The 27,998-nt window shown below is 41.0% G+C and overlaps 2 protein-coding genes across 2 annotated transcripts; one reads left to right on the top strand and one right to left on the bottom strand.

The window, feature by feature from the left end:
* Window positions 1-74: 74 nt before the first annotated feature.
* On the bottom strand, window positions 75-27,968 carry LOC132784136 (uncharacterized). Its single transcript, XM_060789550.1, is given in 20 exon segments — window positions 75-3,226; window positions 6,716-6,766; window positions 6,768-6,784; window positions 10,083-10,377; window positions 10,444-10,770; window positions 11,388-11,987; window positions 13,114-13,194; window positions 14,793-15,058; window positions 15,123-15,828; window positions 16,128-16,318; window positions 16,512-16,712; window positions 16,776-16,957; window positions 17,510-17,621; window positions 17,684-18,203; window positions 19,731-20,182; window positions 20,249-20,372; window positions 21,368-21,622; window positions 21,680-21,778; window positions 21,837-22,005; window positions 27,644-27,968. Coding segments are annotated over 19 exon segments (5,337 nt in total). The 5' UTR covers window positions 21,981-22,005; window positions 27,644-27,968; the 3' UTR covers window positions 75-2,512.
* Window positions 20,506-21,370, top strand: LOC132784138 (FGFR1 oncogene partner 2 homolog). The gene has a single exon (XM_060789554.1). The coding sequence runs from the start codon at window positions 20,582-20,584 to the stop codon at window positions 21,308-21,310; it is 729 nt and encodes a 242-aa protein (XP_060645537.1). The 5' UTR covers window positions 20,506-20,581; the 3' UTR covers window positions 21,311-21,370.
* Window positions 27,969-27,998: the final 30 nt, after the last annotated feature.

Genomic DNA, 27,998 nt, shown 5'->3' on the forward strand with positions numbered 1-27,998 from the left:
TTTTTTTGGTTTTGTTATTCAATAAGGAAATTATAAGTTATAGAAAAAGTATAATAATACCGTATAACAATTTAGTTGTTTTTTGTTTTCATTTTGGTTTCTCTTTTTTGTTTTGTTGTTGTTCTTATTCATGCCATTTGTTTTTGTTTGCGTATAGTTGTTTATCTAGATTTGTGTTTAACAGATTTGCATTTGGTTTAAGTAGTGTTTTTTGTTTTTGTTTTTTTGTGGGGTGTAGTTGGACCCGTGGATACCCTAACTTTGGCGCCACTTATACTATATCATATCTGGTATGTACAGGCCTACAATTTGGGACACTCTTCCTCGCAGTTAGGGTATACGGACTTCGGCTGGGGGCCGAAGATGCGAGTCGCCTGCTAAATTCTTCTGCTCTTGAGTTGCGAGTAAATCATACGAGATCGAAGTTCGAATACACAACAATGATTGGATTGGATTGATTGTTAATAAGGTAAAACAGATTTTACGTGGGAAAAGTTAACGCTTGTTTCCATTAATAAATAACATTGATTTGTATTGTTCGGTTTCTTGATTAACTATTTTCTGCTGCTGATATCCACGAATGTGACTGTGTGTGTTGGTGTTGTATCTATGTGTATCTATATGTGAGATGTATCTGCAACTATTTGCCAGCTTACAGTTTACAATTTACAATCGAGTGTTCGCATTCTCTACGTTTATTTCATTTTATAGCTATTGCTTTAGTGGTCGTATATTTGTATCTTTGTATCTGTGTGTGTGTGTGTGTGTGTGTGTGAAATGCCTTCTGATTAAAGTAATAATTCGCTCACAATTCATTCCCCCCCAAAATTATCTACGTCTGTTTAATACGCGTTCTTTTCCTTTACAAACTTTTCATTTCTTTTCATAATTTCATCAATAGTTCAATAGCTTTTTTGTTTTGTTAAATATATGTATGTATATGTATATGTATTTTGTTTTTTTTTTTTTGTTTTATGTTTATACTTTCTGTTATCGTAAAGCAAGAGGTACGCGATGTATTTTTGTTTGTATGCACGCAATTATGTTTTTTCTTTTTGTTTTTTTGTGTGTTGCTAAAGCAATTATTAAACATTAGGAAACATCATTCTATATTTTATGCATTGTTTGCTTGTTTTTTTGTTTTGGTTTTTGTTTATGTTTATGTTTTATACAGGAGAAAGCAAGAGATCGTTTCAAAAGGAAAGTACGAGTAGCAAGTATTCATCGCAGTGGATAAGTCAAATAGTGTGAGTAGTTGGAAGGTTTTGATTTGATTTGATTTTTTTGGTAGTCGAACAAAGAGGTAAATCGATTAGAAATCGATTAAAGAGTGTTGCAGTATTTTATTTTAGTATGTTAAGCTAATGCTCGGCAGCTGCGATCTTTCGATCTTTTCTTTTTGATGCAAGCATGCGAAGTATGTATGTATGTGTATGTATGTGTGTTCATAGTATATATGTATGTATCATATCTAATGTATAAGTATTTTTTTTTTTAGTATTTTTTTATGCATTTTTCATAGTTTTTGTTGTCCAACGCGTTTTTTTATTTTTTGGTTTTTTTTGTCTTTATATTGCTCAACTTTCCGTTCGTTCACTTCGGGATTTGATTTATAAATTTAATTTAAATGTGTATTTCTTTTTTGTTTTTAATATATTTTAAATATATATAATATATGTATGTTTTTTGGATTTCACTTATAGTTTTCTTTTTGTTTTCATTTTACTCGTATTTTTTTTTGTGTTTTGGTTTGGTTTTTATTTATAAACTGGTCAGCAACAGTAGCAAATTTAACAATGTGCGTTAACAAATAATTGTAAATATAATGTATGTATGTATATAATATATGTATGTATTTCCCCCCCTTCCCTCTCTCTTTCTCTCTCACACACACACACCCTCTCACCACCTCTCTTCAGCTACTGTGTGTGTGTGTGTCTCTACATTTGTTTATCATTTAGTTAGTTTTTCTTTTTTGTTCAATTTCATTATATATATTTTTAGTTTTCTTTTTTTGGTTTTGCTATCAATTTACTTAAACTGGAAATTTAATTTATTTAATCAATTTTACAACAATTTATGTATGTGTGTGTGTGTGTGTGTCTTGGAATGATGTTGTTGTTGATGTTGCTGCTGTTGATAGACTTTTCTGTTTTTCTTTCGATCTTTGTTTTTGTAGTTCATGCTGTTGTTGTTGTTGCTGTTGTGGATTCTACCAAATATTTCTATCAATTGTATTAATAAAAAATATTATCATTATTTAGTTCTATTAGTTGCATCATTCTTGTATCAACAAACAGTTACAACATCATCATCAGAGACGTCAGAGATCTGAGAAATCTCTCTTCTGAATGGATTTCTTGTATAATTGTGTTTGTATATATATATATATGTTTGTATGTATATGTATATATATATGTATATTAGCTTAGTAATCATAGCAATAATCATAATCATATCAAATAAGTCTAATCTACGAATAATATAACAGGACCCTATGGAATGACCGGGGTTATTTGCCAAAGCCAAACCCGAATTTGCCAAATAGATCTTTGCCTTTCGAGAGGACATCGCCGCCGGGCGCCGCTGCTGCAATGCCCTTGAGGCCTCCCAGCAGACCGGCGCCCGGCCCCTGCGGCGGTGGCTGGGCTTGCGGTGGCACTTGTTGTTGTTGTTGCTGTTGCATGCCCGGTTGCTGTTGCATACCCGGTTGCTGTTGCATGCCCGGCTGCTGTTGCATGCCCGGCTGCTGCATCTGTTGGGCACCAAAGGCGTTTGCTTGTTGCTGCGTTGGCTGCACACCACCAGGTGGTTGCATTGGATCCGTTTTGGGCGCTTGCTTCGACCCAAATAGACCACCGGTGGCAGCCGAAGTAGCACCAGAGAGCAGGCTCGTTGCACCGGAGAAAAGTCCGCCCGTCTGTGCCTGCGTCGTCACTGGCACCTGCTGCTGCTGCTGTCCCATCTGCCCCATGCCCATTTGTTGGCCCATCTGCTGGCCCATCTGCTGACCCATCTGTTGACCCATCTGTCCTGGCTGCTGTCCCATGCCCATCATTCCAGGTTGTCCCATGCTCATCTGCTGCTGCTGCTGTTGGGTTTGCTGCTGCCCCATTTGCGTCTGTTGCTGACCATACGGTTGTTGTTGTTGTTGCTGGAGTTGTTGTTGCTGCTGCTGCTGTTGTTGCTGTTGCTGCAGGCCAACATTACCAACGCGACCGATCATCTGCAAGTTGTCGGTTATCGAACGAACAACGATCGAAAACGAATATCGAATTAGTCGAATGATTCCAGACGAAGCGAATCGAATAAACATATGTATATATAAATGGCAACTAATCATTTGAAATAATCGTTAGTTTAGTCTATTCAGGATTACAGGAGTACACTGCCACCTCTCTCACTCACTCGCTCGTGAATGTATTCGCATGATTCGAGCGCCTACGCGATTGAGATTGAGTTTATTTGTATAGTAAGTGAGTTAGTTAGAGTTTGTTGTTAATGACGGGATTTTGGTTAGTAATAACTGTTTACTGTTAACTTTGTTAAATTAGTAATTGCAACTACGAACAACTACGAGTACTCGCTCGCATCGCACTCACACTCACATTGATCGTTAGATAGAGAGAGAGAGAGAGAGAAAGATTTTAGAAGTGAGTGCAGATGCGAGTGCAACTAGTATTGGAAACCTGTTTGATGTAAGTGTGTGAGCGCAGAAAACACTCAAATGCTCGAATCCAGGAACACACTCCACACTCAATCAATCATTCATTCATTCAATCATTCACTTATTCATTCGTGAAGAGCGCATTCCTTTTAAGAGACTTGAGCTGATTAGGAAACACTCAAATACTCGAATTCAGGAACACACTCTACACTCACACTCAATCAATCACTCATTCATTCAATTATTCACTCATTCATTCACGCGAGCAGAGCGCATTCCTTTTGAGAGACTTGAGCTGATTAGCAAACACTCAAATACTCGAATGCAGGAACACATTTCACACACTCACACTCACACTCAATCAATCATTCATTCATTCAATCATTCACTCATTCATTCGTGAAGAGCGCATTCCTTTTAAGAGACTTGAGCTGATTAAGAAACACTCAAATACTCGAATGCAGGAACACACTCCACGCACTCATTCAATCATTCATTTATTCATTCAATCATTCATTCGTGAAAAGCGCATTCCTTTTAAGAGTCTTGAGCTGATTAGCAAACACTCAAATACTCGAATGCAGGAACACATTTCACACATTCACACTCATTCATTCATTCAATCATTCGTTTATTCATTCATTCAATCACTCATTCATTCACGCGTGCAGAGCGTATTCCTTTTGAGAGACTTGAGCTGATTTCCACGCAGATTTCAATCAAAACGAATGACAGTTACAATACGTGACTTGTTGGCTTGTGATTGATTGATTGATTAGTTGATTGATTGTCAAGTTATGTAGAACTAGCAACTGTTTTGTTGACTCAACTCAACTCAACTCAAGAATAATGATGCCTACGATATAACTCGCATACACTTGCAGTATAAAGTTTTCAATCGCAAAAGCAAAAGTCCAAAATTCAAATCTAGGAACTCAAAAATGTGATCAACTTAAAATCGGGGCAAGGAAATCAGGAGTGAGAGGAGTCCGCTCTCATCATCATAGGGGGGAGGGACAGACAACTAAATATTACGTATATGTACACTATTTAATCACTCTAGGTGTATTTTTTTGTGTGTGGATGCAGTTCAAGTTCTCCTTTCAACGGTGTGTTGTTCTTTGGTATTCGTCCTGCGGTTGGGTTGAAAGCAAAGTTAAAGAGCCTAACGCAAACCCAGGAAACAAGTTAGTGACATTTTAGTGAAAGAAATCAATAATCAATAACAGAATCATTTATGGCTATGTATAGAGGGGGTAAAGCAAAAGAGTAAACGGCATACAAAATGAAATTGGAAATGAAAATTGAAATTGAAATAGAAATAGAAATCATAGAGAATTCGCATCGAATGAAATGATAAGCAATTAGTTTACACATACAGTGAATCACATAGAAATTTGTACACATTACATCCAATATTCCATATAGTAATAGTAGCAATTGATATATAATTAATATTAATTAATTAGTAGCGTATACGCAATAAGGAAACAATAATTGATTAGAGATATTTTGTTAATTGTAGATTTATAGAGTACGAGTACGAGTATACTTTTGGGGATAATCACATCTTAGCGGCAAAATATGTTGTGTATATCGTTATCGTTATCGCATATCGAATATCGTATATCGCATATCGTATATCGAATATCGTATATTGGATTCTGTTGTTGTTCGAGAACTCAGCAAAGATGTTAGTAGTTAGTTGTAGTTGTAAGTATTGAGAGTATTTTATGTATTTACACACCCCTAAGGACATCAATCAAAGCAAAAGAACTGAACAATCAAAATATGTATGAACTCGAGCTTGAGCACAATCCTTTGTAATTCGTGAGAAGCCACATTTATATAGATAGAGTAAATGCGTATTTAGCAAAATAATATTAAAGAAATCAAGAGAAAAGAACTTAAATCGAACTTGAATAAGAACTGAATGGAAATGTGAATGATTTGTGCTGTAGGAATTGAAACTGTATTCGTTGTCTGTTTATCTGAGATTAGTTCAAAACTATACACACATTTTACACATTTGTACACTAACTAAACGAGTATAATATATATAGATATCTTCTTTATTTATGTGTTGGTGCTGACAATTGAGTATTTGCAGGACGATCAAAGTTATGTACACGGACGAGCATGATTGATTGATTGATTGACTATACAGGAATGTTCATTCTTATGGCTAATCACTCGACTCGCGACTCGAGGCAGGTTGCTAGCTATACGTAATGCTTCTATTACAATTTCGATAAGCAAAATGTTCATGTACTGTACTGTAAGCGTTAAGATGGATTTCTGGATCACTGCGGGAGATACGCACAAACACATACAGAGGTAGCTTCTATACACAAGAGAGAGAGAGAGAGATAGAGAGACTGATAGATACAGCTTGAGAGTGTCATGTATGGAGGAGAGTATTCGAGTATGTTTATAGACAGAGAGTTGAGTATAGATAGCGTAGTATATATAGAGTATAGAAAGGAAGTAGAAGGAAGAGCGAGCGAGACATGGACAATGATTGACTGCATTTTGTACAATGATTGATCCAAGATCTGTGATCTCTGATCTGTGATCTGTGTGACAACTGTGACAACTTATCAACATTGCAATATACGATTATCGACATTGTGATATGTACTTGATTTTGATTTGATTGGGATGAATGATTCGTATATCGCATTAGGTTTGTATATATAGTATTAATTGATTATTTGGCTATTGGTTATGTTGTTGTTGTTGAGGGGGAAGAGAACCGAAACCAAATGAGTGACAGAGAGAGCAAGTTAGTTTTTAGCTGTAGTATTACGAGTAAGTATTAATAATAATAGTACGAGTATTTGTAGCTTTTTTTATCTGTAGCGTATGAGGTGTAGTTATATATATTTTTTTTTTGTTGCGCTTTCTTAACTTTTTCTTTGAGTATAGTATTTTTTTATTTTCAAAACAAAGGAGAATCTGTTGTATTTTCATTTTTTTCATTTTTTTTCTTTTTAGCTTTAAGTATTTATTTTAAACAAAAGAAAACAAAAGAGAAAGAGTATTTACCTGCGTTTGGTGATCGGGGGCAGGGTGGCCCGTGTTGTCTAACAGTGTAGGGGGAAGCAGGGCGAGCATCTATAGCAACGAATATAACATAAAGACTTCACATTTACCACAGCAGACCATTACAAAAAATTATTTGAAAGAAGTTTGTAGTAGTAAGTAAAATGTAAACGAAAATCAAACCGAACCGAAACGAATCGAATCGAGTTGAATTGAATAAACTTAAATTCTTAAATTGAACTCAACTGAACTAACTTGAATGTAGTCTCAAAGATTGAATATATATATACTATATATAGAGAGAGTTTCTTCAATTTGAATTTGAATTCGAATTCGAATGAGTTACAGCTGCTGTCTCTAAAGTTTATTTCTGTTACTTATCGCGTGGGTCTCGAATGTTTCAATACTCGTTGTGTTTGTTTTTCCTTTTTTTTAAGTACATCATAATTTATATCACCGCAGTTTCATAAATACAAAATCGTAAAGTACGAAATCAAATTGAGTTTCAAATACGACAACAGAAATGAAAATCAGCAAGTCCACAGAAACGAAACCAATCGAAAATCAAATCAAACAAAACACTTTTTCAAATATATTTTACGGGGGCATTTGGAATTGAATTGGAATTAGAATCAGAATCAGAATCAGAATTAGAATTGAATTGAATAGAAATTTTTGTTGATTGCAATACAAAAAACGAGAGAAAGAGAGAGAATTATTAATGGATCGCTGGGAACATTGGCAAAGAGTCAAAATCGTATTCAGCATTTCGCAATTGGCATTTAGCAGATTTAATAGAGAATTGTACATAGTTATAGTTACTTATTTGTTCGATTAGGTTGGCATATATATGATTTGATTTTTTGTAGTATATAAGCATAATATTACCTTCGTTGCGCTTCCCTATATATTTGAGGAGTCTCAGATTCGATGAATAAAATAATTATACATAGGATAGATAATAGATTTGCACTTTTAAGTCACGCCTCTTTTGAATGTGCGTGCCTCTTAAGATATATTTTTTAATATATATTGTTATTATTATTGTTATTATTGTTAATACGAGTACGAGGGCGAATACGAGACAGTATGTATATGGGAATACCAGAATAATTAAGTAAGTGGTAAAGGGGTAAGTTAAGTTAAGAACTTCAAAAACTTTCATATTTTACATTAAGATAATTTACATAAATTACAAAGATTGCTCGCATTTGATCAGATAATTAATTTGTTTGTTATATATATATGGATATATCTTAATAGTGCTTTAAGCCCCTGCGGTGTTGTTGTTTTTGTTGTTATATCGCTAAAGAACATAAAATTGGAAATATGGAAATTATCCCAATGGGCTAAAATTGGCAAACAAACAAGAGCAACATTCAAAACCAGCCGGAAAGTACTTAGATAACATGTAATCGTAATCGTAATTGTAATTGTAATTTTAATCGTAATCGTAATTGTAATTTTAATCGTAATCGTAATCAAAATGTATAATTAAGAACACAAAGTATTTGTCTGAAAAAGCAGCGCAAAAGTAGATCATACACTTAGGAAACAGCAACCGAGGGGTGGACGGGGGGGTTTTAAATAGACATATCGACATATATAATCGAGAATCGAATTTGTCCCCTGACATTTTACTTTGGGAATTTCTATATTTACAACTTGTCGGAATCGGAGTCACGTTATATAGTAAAGGTAATCACAAAATATATTGTACAAGTTGAGCTGTATCTCAGTTAAATTGAATTGAAGTAAGATTGAAGTAGTTTTGTAGTTAATTGAACTCTATATTAGATCTAGATCGATCGGTGAGCAACTAAGGAATTACAATTCATTCGACAACCAGGTGCAGGAAACTATTCTCCTCTTTGTTATGCAAATCAATTAATAAAACTAAAACATAAATAAAAATCGATAGATAGATTGATAAATGAAAAGATATTAGAGAGATTAGTTGGATTAAGTAATTAACATGCAAGAGACCATCTAGAAGTTTGCAAGGCTATAGAAAATCACGCAAGACAAGAGACAAAAGTAGACAGTAGTAGTAGAATAATAATAATCGCAAAGTGTGTATAGACAATAAAGAATAGATATCGGAATAAAAGTAGAAACTAAAGAATGAATCAGTGCCATGAGATGAAATTTATTACAACACATTCATGAAGAATCTGCTTTCAAATGAATGAACAAAAATAAAAGAAAAAATAAATAAACGAAAATGAAGAAGAGTTGAAAGTTAGGAGGTAGAGGAAAAGCATTTCAAAAAGACTGTGTGTACAACAACAAGAACAACAACTATGTATCTATTATATATTGTAGTAGTTTTGAGTAGTTTGAGGATTAGATAATTCGATTTGAACCCAAAACAAGTAAGTATAAGAGGATTGTAAAAATATTATTTAACTGACTTGTGCTGAAAATATATGAAATATATTTTACAAAGAAAAATATTCGAAAAATATATCCAAAACGAAATGTTAAAACATTTTACAAAAGTTCTGCGGAATCGTAACAAAAATATATATTCAAAATTAGCGGCGTTCAGAACGGAAATTGTAATTGTATTTTGATTATTTTCATTTTTTTGTTCTTTTTTTTTTTTTTTTGATCTGTAACTGTTTTGGTTTTTTCATTTTTAGAGTATTTGAAATTTTGCGAAAGAGTTAGACAGAAAGAGAAAAGAGTGAAAGATTTTCAGTGTCGTCACGAGATTTGTTTTTTGTTTGGTTTCTTATTAGTTTTTTTTCGTATCTTTCCTTTATAGATTTGGAAAGAGTGTTTGTGTTTCATAATTTTTCATATTCGCTGATTCCAAATACGAGTATTGTTAAGGATTCAAATAAAGAGTGAACAACAGAAGAGAAGATAGGAGAATCTTGAAGTAGTTATATAGTAGTTTGTAGTTTGCTTAGCTACTCGTATAGTAAGCTCGCTAATATCATCCTGCTTTGTTAGTCTTGTGTTGTTTTCTGGAAAACCTGCATAGTGGATTATCTTTTATATATATTTGTAACGTATACGATTAGAGTGTGTTTTTTTTCAATGTTGTTGTAGATTTGGATTGCTTTGAGATTTTTGATTTGAGATTTCTTATTCTTTTTCTGAGTTTTTCTTCGAAATTGAAATCGAAATGATAAGTGAAAATGATAAGGAGTAAGCCTGTAATTGCTTTTCGAATAAGTTTAGTATCACATCATTTTTTGTTGTTGTTGATAAATGGTAAATATATAATATATAATATATATTTTAGTATTTTTAGTACTTGATTCGAAATCAAAAACGCAAAATTCAATTCAAAACGTAAAACGTAAAAATGCAAGAGAATTGCAAAATTAATCGGATCACAGAAAATCGCCCTACTTACTTTTGCCGACTGGACCTCGCGGCCCAGCCACGCCAGGCATCATGTTGTCTCGCGGGGGCGGCGGCGGTCCCCTTGCCCCGGGTCCCTGGCCCCTGCCCCGCTGACTGAGGCCGCCTCGGCCGGCGACCCCGCCAGGTCCCATTTGATTGTTGTTGTACTGATCGGGCGCATCGGCGAGGAAGTTCGACGGCACCAGGCCTCTCACACCGTCCAGTTCGCCCATGTAGAAACCGTCTTCATCCATATCACCATAGACGAGTATTATCTCGCCCGTCTTGAAGCAAAGCTCCACTTGCTGAGATTAAAGGGAGAGAGTGTAATTACGGTATTCCTAAATGAAAAGGAATTCCTTTACACCCACCTCGGCATCCACATTCGGACTCAACTCCTGGGGATCGTAGTCGTAGAGGGCAATCATCCGTTTCACTGGCATGTTCGCATAGATGTCGCCCCACCGATCCCGACTCACATTGCGCATACTCTGCTGCGGCACACCCTGACCGGGCATCACTTGAGCCGTGCCTGGCGTGGCGCCCGTCTGCATGACGCCGCCGCCCATCTGCATCTGGCCGCCCTGCATCTGCGCCGTGGTGTCCTCCACCTCGCTGACCATATTATGCGGCACATAGCCCCGCCTGCCGCGCAGTTCGCCCCAGTAGAAGCCATCGGCGTCCTTATCACCATAGACCTGGTTGCGGAGAGCGAAGATGATGATGAAGTAAGATTCTTATGAACTTTATATGTAGTATTTATAATGCTATAGTATTTGGTAGTGTATTATCGAGTGCAAACGAGTACCGCTAACTTAACGGTTAAACGGTTATTTATGGAACTATTAGAGAAGAGAACAACGTCTACTTAGTGAGTATTGATATTGAGTATTTGAGTATTGTATAAGAGTATTTAGTTTAGGGTTTCATACTGTACTGCTTAGTTATCGAGATAGGAGGACTTTAACTTATGTGATACTGTAACGATCTCAACTTAATGGGTCTGTGTGTGTGTGTTTATGTGTGTGACGGGGGGAACTGAGAAAGAGGCGAAGGAAAAACATGCACTGATTTCGATTCAAATCGATGCGTTGCGAAGCGCAGCCAATTCTTGGCATCCAATTCCAATTCTGCATCCAATTCTGATCAAGCGCTGATCTATAGCTGATTATTGTCATTGTTACCATTTATCGTTATCGTTTATCGTTTGTGTTATCGTTATCGCCTGTCCTGGGCTCTGTTGCTGCTCAGTTGTGTTGGCTGCAAAGTGTTTTGGTGGTTCTGTGTTAACGGCAATTCATTAGAGCGCGCTTACCTTGATCGTGTCACCCTCTTGGAATGGCAGTTCTTCGTCGCACCCATCGGGATTGGGACTCATTGTGGATGGATCGTAGTCGAACATGGCCACAAAGTATCGCGGCTTCTTCTGTGCTCCAGCCATCTGCTGCTGCTGTTGTTGCTGCTGCTGTTGCTGTTGCGTCTGTGGCTGCCCCGGTTGCTGACCCGGCATCAGCTGACCCTGCTGCAACTGTTGCTGCTGCTGCTGTTGCTGGGTGAGTGGACCACGCGGACCCATCATCTGCCCCTGTCCGGGCATCTGTCCTGGCATTTGACCAGGCATTTGTCCGGCCATCTGTCCAGGCATTTGACCAGGCATCTGACCAGGCATTTGACCAGGCATTTGACCTGGCATCTGCCCTTGCATCTGTCCTGGCATCTGCCCCGGCATTTGCCCCTGCATCTGTCCAGGCATCTGACCCTGCATGCCCATCTGTCCGGGCACGGGTCCGCGGAAGCGAGGACCTCCCATCGGACCGCCTTGTGCCCCGTAAGCTTGCTGCTGCTGCTGTTGCTGTGGTCCCTGGGGTCGTCCCGGCACCATGCCGCGCTGCGTGGCGCCCGGCTGTTGGTAGCCCTAGTTATCGATATCGATGCGCATGAATTTGAATTTAAATTTAAATGAATTTGAAATTTTGTTAGCGTTTCATTCTTGGTTTTAGCTTGTCGCAATAATTGTTTGCTTAATTGCTTAAGTTGTACTCTGTTTTTCATTCACATTGTCTAAAGAGAGATGTGTGTAGCTTTAGCGTCTGCGATTAGTTTAGTTTAGCACAACTAAAAAGGATAACTAGCTATATATATATGTATGTACATGTTGTGTTAGAGTGTTAGTAAGTATTAGTGTGAGTGTGTGTGTGTTGGCTAAGTACGAAGAAGACTGGGAAATCATAAGGCTAGAAGGCTGATATACGAGAGTACGAGCTGATTGAGGTCAGAGGCAAGTACGAAGCTAGTACGAAGTATTTTGATTAGGAAATAAGAAAGCAGATATATTTTTTGCTAGACGAGTATGAATGTGTGTGTATGTATAAATGTGTATGTGTGTGTGTTGTGTCTGTTGTACACACACAAGTCGCTAATATGAACTGCGGTTCCTACGAACTATGCACAGAGTCATCAATCATATCAATATACTTACATACGAGATAGAGAGAGAGTTTTACTTAAACATATTCCCTTAAAAGTACACTATGCGAGGACGAAGGCGACGAGACTTGCTTAAAGTACAATTTACACCCCAAAAGCTAATGCTATAAACTATTTGTAATCCCCCAGCTAACCATGCAACAATATCTGAGCTTGCCTAGAGGCCAGAGTTGAACGTAGAATAATAAAAATACGACAACGGCTAAGAACGCAAAACGACAAAAATAAAACTGAAGCACAAATCATAAATATTTGATACGATATTTAAAAGTTAAGAATCGCACTTGACACTTGTCAAGTTTAGTTGTTGGTTCAAGTTCAAGTTCGAGTTTAAGATCAAGTTCAAGTTGAAAGCGTAGTTCTACTTCGATTATATAGACATATTTATACGATTAAAGGCAGATTGATTATTACTAAAAAATGCATTGAACTCTTAAGATTAGATTAACGATTAACAATTGTTAGCTAATGTTAGTATAACTGTGATTGTGTGAGTGTGTGAATGTGTATACGAGTGTGTTGAATGTGGGGTAGATGTTGTGGGTATAACTTACATTCTGGTTCACTTGATTCTGTGTGGGTTTCGAGAAGAGGCCACCGAGCAGGCCACCTAACAAGCCGGAGCCTCCGTCAGGCTGTATCGTATCGATATGGTATCGGTATCGTTATCGGTATCGGTATCGGTATCAGTTTCGGTTTCAGTATTGGTTTCATATAATGAAAATGAATAGTATGTAACTTGTTTTGTTTAAAAATGTTCGTTGCATTGCGTTTTTCCTTAATACAATTGTAATTGTAATTGCCGCATCAATACTTAACAGATAGTTTATTGTAATACGATTAATTATAGTAATTAACATTCTATTGTTCATCTGAGCAACTCAATCAAGTTCAAGAATAATCATTGCACTTTGTATACTTTTGCTTCTGCAATTTGATCAACATGCGATTTGGTGAATCGTACTCAAAAATCATGAATCATTAACCAAAATTCAAATACAATCAAACACTAGCATTAACTAATTAAATAAATTATAACTTTACATACATACAAAGTATCTTTTTTGTTTTTTTAATCGATTTCAGGGGGATCGGTCTCAATTCTTATATAATTACAATCGAAGAAGGTTTCAACTTTCTCACAGTTCATTTCATATATATTCAATTTAACAAATTTCGTGTGTGAATTTTTGTGCGATTGTCTAAATTTTGATATAGTCGGTGTATGTATATAATGTGGATTATATATTTGCAAAACAATACTGAGAACTGAGGAAAGAGATTCTTAGGCACAGAACAGAACAGAACAGAATTTAACTGAACTGAACTGATCGGAACAGTAAGAGAATAGAGGAATTAGAAGAAAAAGAGGCAATTCAAAAGAGATCTTCAATACGAGAGAAGAGAGAGAGAAATATACAGAGAATGCGGAGAATAGAGTGGCAAAGTATAAAGTATAAACTAGGTAGTACTTATAAGAAGGAGAGAGTATACAAGAGTTGGAGTATTTATGTGGCTGATTGAATACTTTTCCTTTTCAAAATTCCATTATGAATCAATTATGGGAATCAACAAAATACTTAAGGCAACTTTCAACGAAGAAACAATAAAAACTCAAGAGGTTACATGAATAGTATGTGGGGGCGGGTTCTTCAAAGCTTCCCATTCCATCAATAACTGATTCATTTGACGGTGACGGTGCAGTATTTTTTGTAATAATAAGTATACGAGTATTTACAAATCATAAGGTTTTTGGTATAGCATTCAGGATCGAATAGTTAATGTTTTGTGGCACGATCTGGTACGTTATGTATCTACATCTGTAGAACTTTATGTACATTTTGAAGAGTAGAGGAATACCTTGCAGAGGGATTTAGTATTGGATTAAAAATAAATACTTAATTTTATTATAACTGTAGCGGACCTTAAGATCAAAGTATTACTTTGCTTTACAATGGTTTAAAATATTTGTTCCATCTTTGCAAGGGTATTCGGTAGTCGGCTTGCCGATAATACGCTTTTCTGTTTAATTGAAAAATTTGGAAAACAAATAACCAATTGCATAGAAATGATAAGAAAACGAGTTCACAGAACAAGACCAGATTTATAAACTTATGTACAGAGAATGCCAATTGCAAGTGGATCTCGATCCGAATACAGTTCTCAACAGAGAGAGAACTGCAGCTGGATCGGAGATCGGAATCAGCAGATCGGAATAGACTGCTACACTAACCTGATGACCGGGCTGGGTTTGGCCCGGCTGCTGGCCAGGTTGGAGTCCCTGCTGTTGCATCTGGTTGGGATCGTATTGCGTGTGATCCTGCTGCATCATGTGCGGCTGCCCCAGCTGCCCCATCTGGCCAGGCTGACCCGGCATGCCCATCTGCTGCTGTTGCTGCTGCAGCTGGTTGGGCATGCCGTGGAGTCCCTGCTGCGGCAGCTGCGGACCCATGCCCATCTGATTTGGTCCCCGGCGGGCGACAGCGTTGCGCACTTGGTCTGAGGGAGTTAAAAAGAATAGGATAAGAATCGAACCTGAAGCATTGAAATAGTCTTCACTCACTTGGTATCAAAATGGGCGCGCTGTCCGCCGACTGTGAATCGCGAGACTTGGTGCGAATGGTGACGGCGCGGGGATTGAAGACGCCCAGTTTGCCGATGTCGATGAGTGCGTGGTCGCCCGTTGGTGAATTGATGTCGGTCACTTTTTTACCATCGGCGTACACAGCATAGCCGGTTACAGGCCCCGTGGACGTGGGTCTGTTAACCGGCTGCCATGTCACCAGAATGGTGCCATCCTGAGGACCAGCCTCAAGTTGGATCTCCTGTGGCGGATCGGGCAGACCCTTGGTCAGTGTGCGAAAATCGGCATAGGCCCCCGGTGCCTCCTCCTGGCCGGGTCTGCCCGCAGTGCCTGCTCCTACTCCACCGACAGTGTGACCAGGCTGTGTGCTGTGCTGGCCAACGGCACGCAAGTGCTTGGCACGCACGGTCACACGGTATTGGGTGCTGGGCGCAAGGCCCGTTATGGTGTGCCTATACATGCCCGGCTTGACGGTGCGCACCTCCACATTGTTCACACACACCACGTGCTGGTGGTTGGAATTGGCCGGCAGCCACGATATAACCGCCGAGGAACACGTTATGTGCGAGGCGCGCACCGCCGAGGGGCCCAAGTGCGAGGTGTCCCGCCCAATGATCATTGTGCAGGCCGCGTCCCTGGACGTCTGACGGTTCTGCGTAACGCTGCGCACGCTAATACGATGCGGCTAAAAGGAGGGATTTAAATAGGGGAGATAGGGAGAGATGTAGGATTACTTCAGAAGTCAGTTGAAGGTGGCTACACTGAGAGAAACAAACGACAAATAAAAGTTCCTAGAATAAGAAATTCCAGTCTTAATCAATTCTGACGTGATTGATTGCGAACGAAAACTTAATTAAGGAAATTGATTTAAGAATGAGTTCTTTAATACTCTAGGTAGTATAACATTTTCATTTTAAATACAATAATCCCGAACTCTAACACCCTATATTAGTTTCTCTCAGTGTAGTTGGAAGTCTCGCTTACCCGCGTGGAGTCGACGCCCTCGATTAGAGCGCGTGTGCGTTCGTTGGCCTTCACCGTGACTTTGAGCACGCCATCGACATAGACGTGATAGCTGTCGATCAGGTTGTAACCCACGGGCTCCGGCGGCGACCAGCCAATGAGCACGCTCTTGTTCAGCTGCCTCTCCAGCGTCAAGTGCTTCGGAGCTGGAACTGTTTGGGGGGCACAAAGGAGTCGGATTAGTAAAGGAGCATTTGAAAAAGAAGATGGAGCAGCAAGCATAGATCAGAGCGATTAAAGTAGTCGAAATTAATGCTCACCAAGGGGCGCAACACGAAGGCCACACAAAAATCAAACAACAAAAGATTAAACATGCAATTAGCAAAACACTTGAGAGGCAGTTACCATTATCGCTAATGTCATCCTGGTCGTGCTCCAGATCGGTGTGCGTCTCACTCAAACGTGCCAGATCCTCGTGCGTGTGTGTGAGCAATGGGTTGTGCGGCGGCAAGGAAGGCAGCGACGTTGTGTCGCACTGCATTGAACCGTCCTCGGCATCGCGCAGTGTCGACAGCACCGCCTGATGGAACTCCAGCAAATCGTCGCCTATTAATGAAAAGGGAATTTATCTATCCTTTCATTTTCATCATAGTCTAAGAGTCTACTCACCCACTAGTCGCTGCACAAACGAGGCGGGCACCAGGCCCCGACGTCCATCCAGTAGCTCCGCATCCAGATAGCCTCCTTGTGGCTCACCGCTGGTCCACACCAGCAGATAGTCCCCGGCGCACAGCGACAGCTCGCCCTCCGCCTCCCTGTGAGGGAATATAGCATTAGACTGGGCTCTTGATCTGTGTTGAATGTGGGGGAAGTTTGTTAGTGTGTGATTTTATAGTCATTGAGAATAAGATGTTCCAACGAGCGGACAGACAGTCTATGAATGACGCAGCATTGGGAGATAGCTAAGTAGTCATAGTCTGTTATTGAACAAGAAGAATATTATTAACAAATTTGAGTGACTACCGATTGCTTGTTATATTCTTTAGTAAACCTTAAGCATTTAGCATATTTATTAATGGATGTCTACATTAAGGACCAATTCTATGAGGTTCCTGCAACAATATACTGCCCCTCAATTAAATAAGATCTTTCTAGATAGAAAAGTATTAATTAAAAACATAATATAAAAGTAAAAGTCTGCGTTGAATCTTCAGGAATATTGCTAGCAATTAGGGTATGGCTTGTATTGATAGTTTTTCGGGAAAATGTGTTCCTAAGGGAACTCTGTGACTCTGTGTAAAACCAAGGGGAATATTTAAGATCTGGGATGGTAGGACAGACGAACAACAATACGCTATCTTGTAATACTCATCTCTGAGCTGAATTATTGAGGTTGAACTTACTCTGGCGGATCGTAGGGAAAGCGTGCAATGAACACACAGCAACGTCCCTTGCCCGGAATGTCCAACATGTCCACCTGTGGCTCAGTTGCGCCGTTCATTGCGTGGTTGCGAGCTGTGAAAGATAAGACTGCTGACTGAAATACTCCAAGAGTAGATAGTAGTGAAGACACTTACTGTCTAGGTCAAGGGCGCCCAGCGCCAACCCGCTGCGATTGTGCATGATGGAGGTGCCCAGGCCATCGGTGAACTCGTCGAGGCCCCAACCGCCATGCGGACCCACGGGAATGGGGGAGCAGGGCGAGCTGCGGTTGCCGTAGCGGGCCAGCGGTATGTCGATCTCGTCGAGCATCTTCATCTTGGAGGCCTGACGCAGTGCCGCCGAGGTGAACGGATACGAGGCGCTCGAGGCGGCGTCCATGAACGGTGGACCGCCATAGGAGCTGCCCAGTCCACCGGCGGCGCCTGCGCTCAGGCCGTAGAGCGAGGTGGCACCGGTGATGCCACCGCCGGCGGGTCCCAGGCCGAGCAGGGCGCTCGTGTCGAGCATGTTGATGTTGCTCATGGTGGGGTGGGTGAGCGAGGAGCCAACGCCGCCGACGCCGCTGCCGGCGCTTAGGCCGAGAGCCGAGTAGCTGGTGGAGCCGCCGGGCGGCATGTTATGCGCGTTGAGTGACAGGAGGGGCATGGTTGTGCTCTGCAAATTGTACAGTTGTATTGTTCCGCGCTTCTCGATTCAATTTCAATTCAATGCGATGCAATTTCAAGTGCGTTTCGGCAATTTTGATTTTTGGTTTTTTTTACATTTTGTGTAGTGTTTTTTGTAGTAGTTGTAGTTGTAGTTGTTGTTATTGGTGTGTGTTGGTGGTTCAATATACACATACAGATACAGTAGTTACACACACACACACATACAGAGAAATAGAGACACAGTTACACACACAAAGAGAGACATTAAACATTTGTTGTTTTGTTTGCAAGGCAAACCGCAAGTTTCGCCACAGAGAGAAGGCAGACAACGATTTGAAGAACGAGTTATTGTACAAAAAGAGAGAGAGAGAGACATATAAAGAGAGTAAGAGAAAGAGAGAGAGAGAGCACATAAAACGGGAAAAGAGATCACAGAGTAGACGTTTATTGGTCAATATATCAAATGAAAGCCAGCTATGTAGAAACAGCATAATTCATAATATGATTATGATTATTAGCTATGAGAACGCAATGTCGAAAACTATTGTTATTGTTGAACATGATGGAGGCGGCATCGCGCTTAAGTTAAACATTTGAATTCGATTATAGGTTGATTAAACATGAGTACGAGAATATTGAATAAATGCTAAGTAGATGAAGCCGAACAGTAAAATGCATAAACACGATTATGTATTTATTAACAAATGAACTTGCGAGTTTGGGCAAACGACAAAATGGGAAGCAAAGTCGCTTTGCTTTCAGATTGGTAAATTAAATGATTTCATGTGTATGTGTGTGTGTGTGAATTATTGGTTGGTATATGGCTTAAAAAGCTGACTCTAGCTAAGCGAACTAGGTTGTCTAGACTTGTAATAAACTCTAATGAGAGATGCATAAATGAATACGACTAAAAAACGAGTGCATGCAGTGGAAAATGGCGATGCCCATAAAAGTATGCTACAAAATATGAATGTAAGCTATAAAATGTGAATGGCAAATGGAATACACATTGGAGAAGAAGAAGAGTGAACTACAATATACAGAGTGTTTGTGATGCATTTACAATTGTATGTATATGTGTCAGTGTGTATGGGTGTGTTGGTGATGTATGTGAGCGTGTGATGTAATTATTTTCAATAATGAAACTACAACAAAGCACAAGAGTACGATTAATATGTGATTTACATGAACGTAACGCAACGCAACGGAATGGAATGGAACGCTACGCAACGCAACGTAACGGAACAGAACGGAATGGAACGGAAGACGAGGGCTACTTGAAGCAGATATCGATCAATCGATCGATCACCGAGGCCAGCCAAAGCCGTTTGTTAATGCTATTTTGATTTGCCAGGCGTCAAAGCGATTGATTCGTTAACTAATTGCATTTTTAGTAGCAGTATATACGATATATATTATATATAGTATTAATATTATAGTTATAGTTAATGTTAGTTAATGTAATTGTTGCGTTTTTATATAGTAGGTTTTTTGTTGCTTGTGGTTCGTTTCAATTTGAAAATAGTTGGTTTACCTGACTTAATGCCGTCGGCATAGCCTTCATCGTATGAATATTTACCGGCAATGGTGGAATGCCAGTTATTCCACTAGTTCCACTCAACAGCTTCTCCACCGACGTCTGCCCAACTCCGTAGGCAGCCGACTGTAGTGATTGTATGGCATGGCTGCTCAGACTCGACGATATGCCGCTAATTGAGTTGGGCACCAGACCCGATATGGATGTATGTCCGCCTCCTCTACCACCACCTCCTCCTCCCCCATCCATCGCACCACCAGCGGCGGCTGCAGCAGCTGCCGCTGAGCCAACGCTGGTGCCGCTCAAGCTGTTGCTCGTGGCCCCATTGGCCAGCGTCGAGGCCAGCGATTGGGGCAGGCTCGAGTAGCCGGAGGACAGCGCCGAGACGCCGCCGCCCGAAGCGCCGCCCAGCACAGCTCTTTTATAGCGATTCAGTTCTTCCTCGAGCTCTGCGAAGTGCAAAATCCAGTGAGAGGAGCTCACGATGACGATGGCAACAAGTCGTGGTTACTTACCACTCTTTGATATGGTTCTAAATTCGCTGTTTCCCCCGCTCATCATAGAACTGGGCGGCAATGCTGACATGCTGGCGCTGGCCGAGGTCCTTGGCTGCTCCAGTTCGGCCAGCACGCGATTATCCTGTAAAGGAAAAAATAGTCAAAACGTTGAAAACAATATTTGCGTCGTCTTAAAATGTCTTCAATTAAAATTAGAATAGGATGAAAACCTTTAAGCTCTGTCACTAAGATGGCTATAAATATCCCTGAACAACTCCCATCCCAGTTGGCTAGGTGAGCACATCAAAATCAATTGTTAATGCTCAATGCTGGGAAATATTCAATAGTAAAATGAGCAGCACTCAGCAGTCAGCAACAACGACAGTAAACGGTCTGATTGGCAAGGCTCAGAAGCTGTCCAAGGACCTCAATGGGTTGATCAACAAGTCCGCAGTGCTTCTCGCCGACAGTCAGCATGTGAAGCAGCGCATCATCGACTCCTGCGGCGTTCAGGACAATCAGCTCCTCAAGAACCTGGTGAAGTACTGCAACGACGACGAACGCATTCATCAGCTGCTGGAGAACGCAGAGCTGAAGCAAACCCTCGAAGAGTACAAAGCGGGTGTGGATCACATCATGGGCAAGTACAGGCAGCATTGCCAGGAGAACAGCGAGCTTGAGGAGCACTATCAGCTGCGCGCCAGATACGTGGCTGGACTGCAGGGGATTGTGAATAACCTGGATAAGCGCATCGAGGAAATGGCGCTACTCATGATGTTCACAGTCACCCTGGAGGAGCACAGCAGCAGTGAGAATCAGCGCATCATCCGTCAGCTGTCCGAGGAGAACGAATTGTTGCGACGCCAACTGCAGATTAGCTGTCATCCTGTAGCCAAGGATGTCTTGCAGCAGGCGCAACCTGCTCAAGAGGAATGCGGCACTCAAGTGGATGCGGAACAGGACTTTGTCTCTGACTCTGACTCTGAATCGGACTCGGACTCTTCCAGCTCGGACAGCTGCCACAGCTTTGTCACCTGCTTCTCTTACAGCATTGAATCGCCAGAAAAACCTCAGTCATAATTTTCATTTTCCTTTTCTGTATTTAGTATTGAAACACATTAAAGCTCTTTGTCTCACCTGCTCGATCTTGGCCATGATGATATCAATCTCGGAGCCTTGGTCCTGGTGGCTGATTGTCGGCGCCCAAGTCACAGTCGAGCTGCTGGCCGAAGTGGGAATGCTGGCTGGCATGCCAGCTCCGAAGGGCGCCGAGTTGGACATCGAAGTCGGACACATGTTGTTGCTGGGTGCCGAGGAGCGAGCTGCCTTCGCCTTCAGCGCGGCAGTCAACTCGATCTGCAGCTCCTCGCAGTGCACGTTCTCCAGCGCCACCTTAAGAGAAACTTGAGAGTTAGTAGATGAAACTGTGGAACTCTTGCCTTGACTCACCTTCTTCTCTAGTTCACGAGCACGCGATTGAAGGTTCTCCACGGCCTCGGTGTCGGGTCGAGCGCTGCCACTTAGATTGCGTATTTGTGCCAGAGTTTCCTACACGAAATGAAGTTAACTCGAGATGACCTTAGGGACTTGAACAGCGATGACTCACCTGATGTGCCCGCTCGATCTCAGTGCGTCGCATCTCCGCATCCCGCAGCTGCAAACTGAGTGCGTCCAGCATGCTATTTGGCGCTACGCCGGCTGCCACCGCAGTGGCCGCCGACTGATGATGGTGCATCGACTCGTACGGCATGCTGTGGCTGCCCCTTTGACGACTACTGCAATGGAGGAAGCCGCAAACAAAATGCCCACATTAGACTACAGTTCAAACGATTCTCGTATTGCCTATAAATAACAATTTGTTGGAGGGGAAAGGGGGGGAAAGGGTTTTATTCCTCATTGTTCTCGCTGCTCATTTTCGGTTTCGGCTTCTTTATTATTTATGTGTACGAAATGTTTAAATGGGTCAACTGCTTGGCTTGACTTGGCTCAGCTCAGCTCAGTTCAGCTTTACTTGACTCTCGAAACTTGGCAATCGTCGTCGTGGGCTTTGAACTTTGAACTTTAGGTTAATTACCGTTGTGGCCCCGTTTGGAGGACGCTCGCTGCTCGTGCTCGCGCTCGCGCTCGCGGTTCCATTCAAAAATACTTTTCAAACGCTTTTGTGGGCGTATTTAAATAGATTTCCCTATTATTAACAATATTACGCATACGCCACGTTTACCACGGGCCCACGAGTAAGTTTATAATGCAATCGATCTGGCTTTTAACTGGCGACTGCTTCACAGCTATTTAACGCTTTGATTGCCAACTCAATCACGCACTGCGAAGCAGCAAGCACACATCGTGCAGACAATTGTATTAGTCATACGCCATGTTGAACGCGTGGCAGCAAAAATAGAAATGCTTAAAGTTATGGTTAAAACAACTGAAAGATACCTCTTCAGGCAAACTAATATTGATGTTAATAAATTCTTACTACTTGTTCATATTGAGACATACTTTTAGAAAGTTAATAAACTTCAATTAGGTTTTTACATTAAATTATTTGAGATCTTTAACTACCCCGCGGGTCTCTTAACTCCAGGGTATCGAAACACGCGCCAATTTGTCTAGACAGCCGCAAGACAGTCGCAAATGGTTAAAAATGAAAGTTGCCAGCAAAGCTAAAGTAATAAATCAACTATAGCAAAAAAAGGAAAGAGTCCAAGAGGAGAAGGAGGAGGAGAGGAGAGGGATGCAAACAATTTCAGCATTTAATTGCAACTTTAATGGAATCACAAACTGCAGTAGAAACTCAATTTGAATCACTTTGCGGCCCAGTGCTGAATCCCAAACGACACAGCAACCACAAACACAAGCACAGACATGCATACGCATGCACGAGCATGCACAAACACGCACCGACACGCACACAAGCACATAGAGAGCTGCATCCATCGTTTCGCTGGCGTTGTTGTGCGAAAACCACTTTACTGTTTACGCCCCCGCGCTTCTCCCTTTGACATTTAAAAGCAATGACAAGGTTTATCCCGATGCTGATGCTCTTTTTGCTGCTGCTGCTGCTGCTCGATTGATGGATGGATAGATGGATGGTTGGAAGGCTGGATGGTTGGATGCCCCGCCCACTTGGATGGCTAGCTGGATGGTTGACTCGTTGGCTGGGCGTGCATGACAGCATCCAGCAGGTGGGCTGTGGCATTTACTTGACGCCATCAACAAGGCTCAGGTTCAGTTGCTGTTCGATTCGTTGATTGCATGTCCTTTGCCAAATATCAAAGGTACATCCTGCTGTCCGTCTCTCTGTCTGTCTGTCTGTCATCAAGTTTGCACTCAACACACACTTTAACTTGCAATCAATTTGTTCAACACTTAAGAGTTGTGATTTAATTACAGATTGCTGCTTAAATATGTTTCATCCTTAGGAAGATTTTTCACTGTGAATGTATGTGTGTGTGTGTATTTATACCTATCAGTTGGCGATTTGTAATTAGACGTGTGTGCAGCACAGCTCAGCGCAGTCAAATGCGAAGCGCAACAGCAGCCAAGTCTCATTACGGCCACTAGTTGCTGTTATGCACAGTGCGCTGTCTCCCCCTTCTCACTACCTCTCCTCTCTCTCACTGTCTTGTCCTCTGTCACCAACACTGCACAGTTCCTTTACATACAGAGAAAATTACAACTGCAAAGGCAGAAACAGCAATAGCAGCAACAGCAACAATTGCGCTTGCTGCTCTGCACTTGCCAATGGATTGGAGTGTGCGAACAAGATGACAGCATTGCCTGCGAGAGTGTGAGAGCGAGTGAGCGTGCCCATGCGAAATGAGTAGTTGCTCTCCCTCTCTCTGTCACTCTCTTTTGGCAACAGTAGTGGGAGAGCTTGCGAGTAAATGTCCCAATGAGAGAGGCCTGCGCAATGGCCGCCAGTTAACAGTGGGAGAGCAGCACTGTTAACTGACTTAACAGCAGGCTGCTAAGTCGCTGTAGTATAAGTATGTCTGTGCGTGAGTGTGTGAGTGGGTCGTAGCATTTTTAATTATGATTATGAAGTGGGCGAAAGTGTGTGAGTGGATGTGTGTGTGCTTGTATGTGTGGGCAGGCTATCTTTACTTTTCACTTTGGGCTCGTAATTATTTCTTTGGCATCAGATGGCTGATGTTGTATCATCTCATCTCTGACTCTGACTCATTTCCTTGTGTGTTTTATCTTTAAAAAACACAAAGCAGAGCAGAGGAGTAATTTGAATTTCCATTCATTCCATTCAGGCAGCGTAAACGCTTAAACGTTTAGGCGTCGTTGATCAACAAACTTACGCATTCAGCTGCACAATTAAACATTTAGTAAACACAAGCAACAACAACAACAACAACGCAGGACACAATAAGGACACAACTGGCGTGCTGTCAGCTGCTTTAGCTTCAGCTTCAGCTTTGCCTTTGGCTCTGGCTTTGGCTGCGGCTGCTCTTTAAATTTTAATGAGTTCTCAAAGTGCAGATTAGCCACAAGCATCCTGCTCGCTCTCTTTCACTCTCATGCTCATTCTCTCTCTCCCCCCAAAAACAGAATCCCAATCGAATGTAGGTTGCGGCCTGACTCTGCTTTACACTCTATTAACCCAATTTCTAGCAAATCAGCATCATCAGAGTAAATTAAATGGAAAATTCGCATTCGTTTTCGATTTCCCACTGCATATGAGCAAAAGTTCTCGACTATTTATGTTACAACGTGCAAATGGAGTGAGTACTTTAAATAATGGCAATTAAAGTTGCAATTGAGAACATCGTGCATCGTGAAACGGTCGCAAGCAGGTCATTAAACTTTACTCGCAAGTAATTTAAGAACTTTCCGCTGCCTTTTTTATGTTTTCTGTTTTTTTTTTTCTGTTTGTGTGTCTCAACTTTTGATGCACTCAAAAAGTGCAAAATACAAAAAGGAAAACAAGTTGAAGAAAAACAAAAAAGTTGAGGTTGCAAAGTTTCGAGTTGAATTTGCAACTTTTAGCAGCACAGAAGTGCAATTAATTTGCATATGGGCCAAGTTTCTTTCTCAGCGCCTTCTGAACTAAATTGACAAGAAGAAAGCAAGCAACAACTCTTCCTTATGTCGACTGAGCACATTTTTATTGCATACTTTAGAGCGCACGTGGAAATGCTGCGATTCTATCTTGACTATGAAATGGAATTATATTGATAAACAGGAAGAGGAAAGAATTCGCTTTAAAGTGAATTTCACCAATTTCATGTTCGAAACATTATAAAGTTCACTATCCTCCTGACAGTTTGACCTCAATCGAGACAAAAAAAACAGCAAGAAAAAACAGAAATAACAAGAAAAAAAGAAAAAGTACCAAAGAGGAGCAGAACAGAACAGCACGAGGAAACGAGCACAAAAACTATCTTGGCTATTTATAACTATACGCTCACACTCAAAGCTGGTGTTGGGAACAGAATTTCATGCGGGCCTCACGCACACATTTATTTACACACACACTCACACACATATGCTGAGACTGTGAGAGAGGCTAACAATGTGTAGCATAGTTTTTGGGGCCGCATGTGTCGCCTTTTTTTCGACGAAGTGTCGTCCTTTTTTTTACAGAATCACATACACACACTACACATGCGATTGATTGCCATATGTCAAAATTGAACATATTCCACGATTAATCCTAGCTGTCACCCACACATACAAACACACACACACACCCACAAATACTGTGTCGCGTTTTTGCCGAATGCGTGACATTAGATCGTTGCTTGCATTGGCCCCAAAATACAAAATAAAACGTTTCATAAATACTTGTGTATGCGTCTGTGTTTTGCGGTCGTATTTGTGTGAGCAACCGCAGTTGAAAGCAAAAAATAAATGTAATCAAAAAAAGCAAATTGCGAAAAAGTCCAAAAATAGTTGTTACAGTTGCTGTTGTTTGTTTCCCGTTCTCGTTCCCGTTGCTGTTACTGTTTACTCTCACACACACGCACATGCACACATGCACATATACAGGCGCATTCAACGTTAGCTAACTGCGAGTGACACAAGACAACCGCATGGCAAACACCTGTCCCCTTCCCTCTGCCATTCAGCCTGCTATCACTGCTGCTGCTCTTCCTCTCTCTCTCTTTCTCTGTCTCTCTTAGTCACTGCTGCTGCACACGTACATAATCTGTATGTGTGTGCGTGTAGTTGTGCACTTTCTGTTACGCACGCAGCAGCAAATAACTTTTACGCCTCCCACGCGGCCAAAACTCTTAATGCTGTTGTTGTTGTTGCTGCTGCTTCAGCTTCAGCTTCAGCTGCTGCTCTGCTGCTACGGAGCGCCAAGTGTCAAAACCGCCCCCGAATACCCGAAAATGGGGCACTTTTCATTTATCTTTCGGCGCTGCTGCTGTTTTCTGCTACTGCGGCTGCGGCTGCGGCTGTTACTGCGGCTATGAATATGAAACACACACAAGCAAATCATCACACGCACACATACATACATGCTCTGCTCCAGTTCCCTCTGCCTCTGCCTATTCACGTTCTACGCTACTGCATGTGTGTGTGTGTTGTGTGTGTGTATGTGTGTTGTGCGCGCGCGCCTTTTTTGCACAAATGCAATTTGTTTGTCAATTTTGGCTTACTTATTTATGCATTTCTGCATAAGTAGTGGCATAACATTAATAAGCGAATGCGCACATGTGTATACACACGTTTAAACATACATACATACGTGCATACTTGGAGCCGTTTTCATTCAACGTTCTGTTTGCATTTCACATTCGCATTTGGATTTCTTTCTGTTGCCTTTGCGTGCGCGCGTTTATGCATGTGTGTGTGTGTGTGAGCTTGTACTCATTCGTGTGCTTGTATGTGTGTAATTTTACGTTGGCAAGCTGGTTTTTTTTTTATCGTTTCATCGATATGAATGCCTCCCGCTTACACTTTTACTTTTCACATTCATTACGCTGCCTCTTTTTTCGCTTTGCATATTTTTTAACACTGGAGTTGGGGAATTGCAATGATGGAAAACAATTAAAATATTGTTGTTGTTATCGCACTCGCGTTACAGTTCAATTTTTGTAATTGTTATTTAATGAGCTGCTCATTTCATTTCGATTTAAACAATGCAAATACGAAGAGAGAGAAAGAGAGCGAGTGGGGAACATAGAGAAGGGGAGAGAGCGGGCGGCTGCTGAGAAAACATTTTTCCCATTTGGTGTACAGCGAAATTTTTCGTGAGCTCGTTTGCTCCCCTTTCTTCTTCTTCACCGCGCCTGGTCACACAGTGGGGCAGGCAGCCTTCGTTTCTCGCTTTTCGATTAACGTCCTGAATTGACTTGAACTGAACTTTGTTTTTTTGCGTTAATAAAACGGCACACAATTAAATGTTTTCACTTGGCTCTTTTTGCGAACGAATACTTGAAACATTTTGCGAACCTTTTTGCTGCTGTTTCCTCTTCTTCTGCTCGATTGCTGCTGGGGCTGCTGAATTTTCAGGTGGCCTTTTTGCACTTCCACGTTATCGCTAGAGAATTTACATAAATGCATAGAGTTTACACTAGTTAACGAGTTTTACTTTGTAACGTTTTACATAATAATATACAACGCGCTTTTTATTTATTTTGTTTAACTAAATACTAGAGTTTAGAAAAAAACGAACTGCAACGTTTTTGATTTTGTACAGCAGTTGGATGATTTGAATGCGAAAACCGAAAAGTGGGTCACATCTCGGTCGCGCTGCTCGGCTGCTGGTTTGTACTCTGATTTCTATCCAACTGCCCAGCAGAATAGT

This window comes from Drosophila nasuta, chromosome 2R, assembly GCF_023558535.2.
Source record: "Drosophila nasuta strain 15112-1781.00 chromosome 2R, ASM2355853v1, whole genome shotgun sequence".
Lineage (NCBI taxonomy): Eukaryota > Metazoa > Arthropoda > Insecta > Diptera > Drosophilidae > Drosophila > Drosophila nasuta.

What these genes read in the sequence shown, in the direction of transcription:
- LOC132784138 (XM_060789554.1), top strand. Translation starts at nt 20,582, where the DNA reads ATGAGCAGCACTCAGCAGTCAGCAACAACGACAGTAAACGGTCTGATT.